Source organism: Anoplopoma fimbria, chromosome 3, assembly GCF_027596085.1.
Source record: "Anoplopoma fimbria isolate UVic2021 breed Golden Eagle Sablefish chromosome 3, Afim_UVic_2022, whole genome shotgun sequence".
NCBI classification, from domain to species: domain Eukaryota; kingdom Metazoa; phylum Chordata; class Actinopteri; order Perciformes; family Anoplopomatidae; genus Anoplopoma; species Anoplopoma fimbria.
The window spans coordinates 4,104,042-4,107,756 of record NC_072451.1 but is presented as its reverse complement, the minus strand read 5'-3'; the positions used below and the strand labels follow the sequence as shown (position 1 = coordinate 4,107,756).

Genomic DNA, 3,715 nt, shown 5'->3' with positions numbered 1-3,715 from the left:
ATAGATTGTAGAGATTCAGTGTTGCTGTAAATTAACTAAAACTGGCTTGATTAAATATGGTAAAATAAAAAGAATAAAGTAAAAGAAGAATTTAATTTAAGGACCCCACTGTGTTCTGAATAATATACACGTTAAGACAATAATACACATAATAATAACTTTATGAAAACATTAGACGGTAAAACGTCAATACAGTGTACAAAAATAAAAAAAGAATTAAAAAAAGATTTAAAAATACTAATGTAAAGTAGTTTATTTTAAACTGTAGGTGCTATTAAACATGTAGACATAAAAGCTGTGAAGGAGATTTTTCTCTTTTATATATTGACTCAGTGGCTCAGAGATAAAACAGTTTAACAAACTCTGATGTAAGATTTATTTATTGTATTAAAATAAACACATATATTTATTTATTAGAAGCAATCAAGACTAACCTTTTAAATCAATTATCTGTTTATCTTTCAACACTAATGAGGAAAACAAAAGCTGAAAAAAACTGTAACATTGAACATGTTTAATGTTGGGTTTGTTTGCATTAAACCTTCAGGTTGTTCATATTAGCAAATTATGAGATTTTAATCCAAATCAATCAACAGTTCATGATGAGAAAATACGTGAAAAACAGGCAGAGTTGTTGCTTCTTCTGTCGTCTGTCTTTTAAACAAGAAGTTCTTTAAAAAGACGCAGAATTTACTTGAATTTCCTTTTTTTTTATCACTATTAAACCTTAAAATCAGTTTCTGTGACATGTAACTGTGCTGTCTGTCCTTTAAAACACTGTGGGTGCAGTTCCACCTCCGACCTCTAGATGGACACACTTCCATAGAAAGTACTAAAGCAGTATATTAAACTCAGGATGGGTTTTAACTCCAATTAAAAACTGATTAACATCATAAACTCCAGCAGCACCTCTGCTAATGAAGGTTCCAAATCCTTTACTATAGATAAAGTACTAATAACACACTGTGAAAATACTCCACTACAAGTAAAAGTATATAAATGGAAGTATTGATAGTGATTTTGATGTAAAGATACAGTGGATTTTAAATGTTAGACATCTATCTGGATCTTTACTCAACAGCAGTCAGTTGTTTTATTTCAGCTTCTTAACAAATTGCTCAGAAATATTAACATATATTCTCCAATATTATAGATATTATGTTCCATCTCAGAGTTTTCACTAAACTAAAAGTTGATCATATGTCGAACAATATAGTTATTGCAGCTTTAAGGCTCATTGTCAAGTTTTTTTTTTGTAAGATTATTACAAATATTTCAGGTTTCTATCAAGGAAACAAAACATGACTACAGGGTTGTTTTTGTTATTAATATGGAAAGCACAAAAAAACATTTCCATCAAAGTCAGATTGATGTTCAAACTGTTGAAACGTTATTAATCAGCTGTTAGATTTATGTTTTTCTACAATCAGAACTCTTCTAGCAGATAAACACAGTTTCAGTCAGACATCAGATGTGAAATAGTTTTTACATGACTGATCCTGTTTGATTATTGATCAGTAAATATAGATTTAAGAGGTTTGAACTGTGATTAGTTGAGCTGATATTCCAACAGAACTAACTCCAGACTAACATTCTGTTTCTAGAGTTCACTCCAGCTTGTTCTGGGCTGCTTTTATTGTGAAACTCTTGTACTGAAACAGGAATCTGTTCCTGTGTAAATCTAAGCTTCCAGCTGATTTCTTCTCTTCTTCTTCAGCTGTTCATCAGAGGATCTTTGTCTCTTTGAACAGCGTTTAGTTCTCCATCTACTAAACTAAATAACATCTATTAGTAAAGAGACTTTCTACAAAATAAAAGACGTAAAGAGTCGTCGTCTCAAACTGTGGCTACACATTACTAACTTTTCAACAGTAATATAAACGTATATTAATGCAGGAAATGGCTTAATATTCATCTGAACACACCTGTCTTTAGCTCCGAAAGAAGCAACAGCACAAAGTTAAGTGTGGATCCTTTAAATCTCCAGGTTACTATAAACGTATTATGAGTCTCAGTTTTTTAAATGCTACTTCAAATTAATCTCCAACAAGCCATCTCATGTCTTAAACTGTACTGGACGTAGTAAGTTAAGCTCAGGTTTAAACATAATATTTTAAAGTTTATATGCAGCAAGAAGAATTAATTTAGTTAGCGACGGCAGCAGAATATTATGACTGTAGGATCAAATGTATTCAAACAGGAGACTGATTGTATTAAAGTGATTCAGAGAAGTCCTTTTTAAAGCTGCTGATACTGTGAATAACGACGATCCAGTTCATGTGTGTGTGTGTGTGTGTGTGTGTGTGTGTGTGTGTGTGTGTGTGTGAACCTCAGGTGTGTGTTCTTCATTTTGTGGTGCTATAATAAAAGCAATAATAAAAGAACTAGAAACCTAGTCAGACCTCAATATATAAATGTTTAAATGATGAGTTAGAAAGTGTGCAGCTCTCCTCTAGCATTGCAAAAATAAAACAAGACAAACCTGTGACGCTGCATCTCTTTAACACTTTGCCGCTGTGTTGATGTGCTGAAAAAAAATGAAATAAAGGTTTGCGTTCATCATTCAGTCATCGTGTCTTTGTATCGACTTGATGTTATTGATAATACAAACCTTTTACGGTGACGTCAACGGGGAGGAAAAAGCTTTTCCACATCCAACACCGCTGTCGCTAAATGTGTTTCCATTCAATAGTTTAACAAACTTATGAAAAGTTGCATAAAATAATTGTGAATTAGGCTCTCTGCTGCATTTTCTTTAGACCTCAATATGCTTTACGCATAACTTCAATCTAGAAGAAGAAGATTCAATTGGTTTTAATTGTTCTGTAGTTATTATCTAGTTATTTCAGCCACCTTTTTTAACAGTTTTATTTAAATTACAGCGTTTTATTTGTTTATTTTGGGTTCATACAGGTGAAGTAAACCAGACTACGTGGGTCTTGATAGAATCAGTGAATACATGTCTACAGATGATGTCATGATGGTTTTTAGCTCAAGATATCTGGGACGTCAACATGTGCAAAGCAGCAAAAGAGGTTATTTCAGCTGTGATTGATGATTGTCTACACGGAGGTAAATCCCCACCACCCTCATTTGTTTAGTTTGAACACAGCGTTATTTTTCACATATTCTATATATGTGGTTGGACGTGGTTTCAGACGCTGTTTGTCCGTCTGACGAGCACTCTGAAGCTTACTGAAGCCTGTAAACCTCCAATGGATTCAAGCTGCAGTTTTAATGGATTCAGCCATCTACACTACTGAGAGGATCACTTCGGTCTTTAGGTTTCATCCTCTGGGGAACATGAATCAATTGTCACGCCAATCCAGCCAATAGTTGTCATTATTTCTTATCGCTAAATCGGCTAAAAGTAAAGACAGTCTTTGTGGTGAAAAAGGAAACCGAAGCATCTTGAGACAGAATCCGTTTATTTATAAAGTGTGTCACATCGCTGCTTCACTGAGGCCGTAACGTGGGGTTTAACAGACCAGACTGGGCCAACGGTCGTGGTTCAGACCCTTGGCGGTTCTGGATAATATTCTTTGTCCCAGTCCTCCCGCACTCTGTTGATCCACTGGTTGTAGTTGGACACCTTGGTGTAGATGCCCAGCTTGTCCTCCCTGCCGCAGCCCTCGCCCCAGGACACCAGGCCCAGCAGGAACCAGGTGTCTCGGTACAGGGTCACCATCGGCCCGCCGCTGTCCCCCTCGCAGGC

The 3,715-nt window shown here is 35.3% G+C and overlaps 1 protein-coding gene across 2 annotated transcripts in view; it reads right to left on the bottom strand.

Moving 5' to 3' along the window:
• Positions 1 to 3,411: 3,411 nt before the first annotated feature.
• The window catches only part of proca (protein C (inactivator of coagulation factors Va and VIIIa), a), a 7,486-nt gene continuing 7,182 nt past the window's right edge, over positions 3,412 to 3,715 (bottom strand). For both annotated transcript variants that reach the window (XM_054596478.1, XM_054596479.1), the window contains exon 10: positions 3,412 to 3,715. This exon is cut by the window's right edge and continues 380 nt beyond it. In XM_054596478.1, coding sequence (XP_054452453.1) covers positions 3,512 to 3,715 — 204 coding nt within the window. In that variant the 3' untranslated portion in view covers positions 3,412 to 3,511.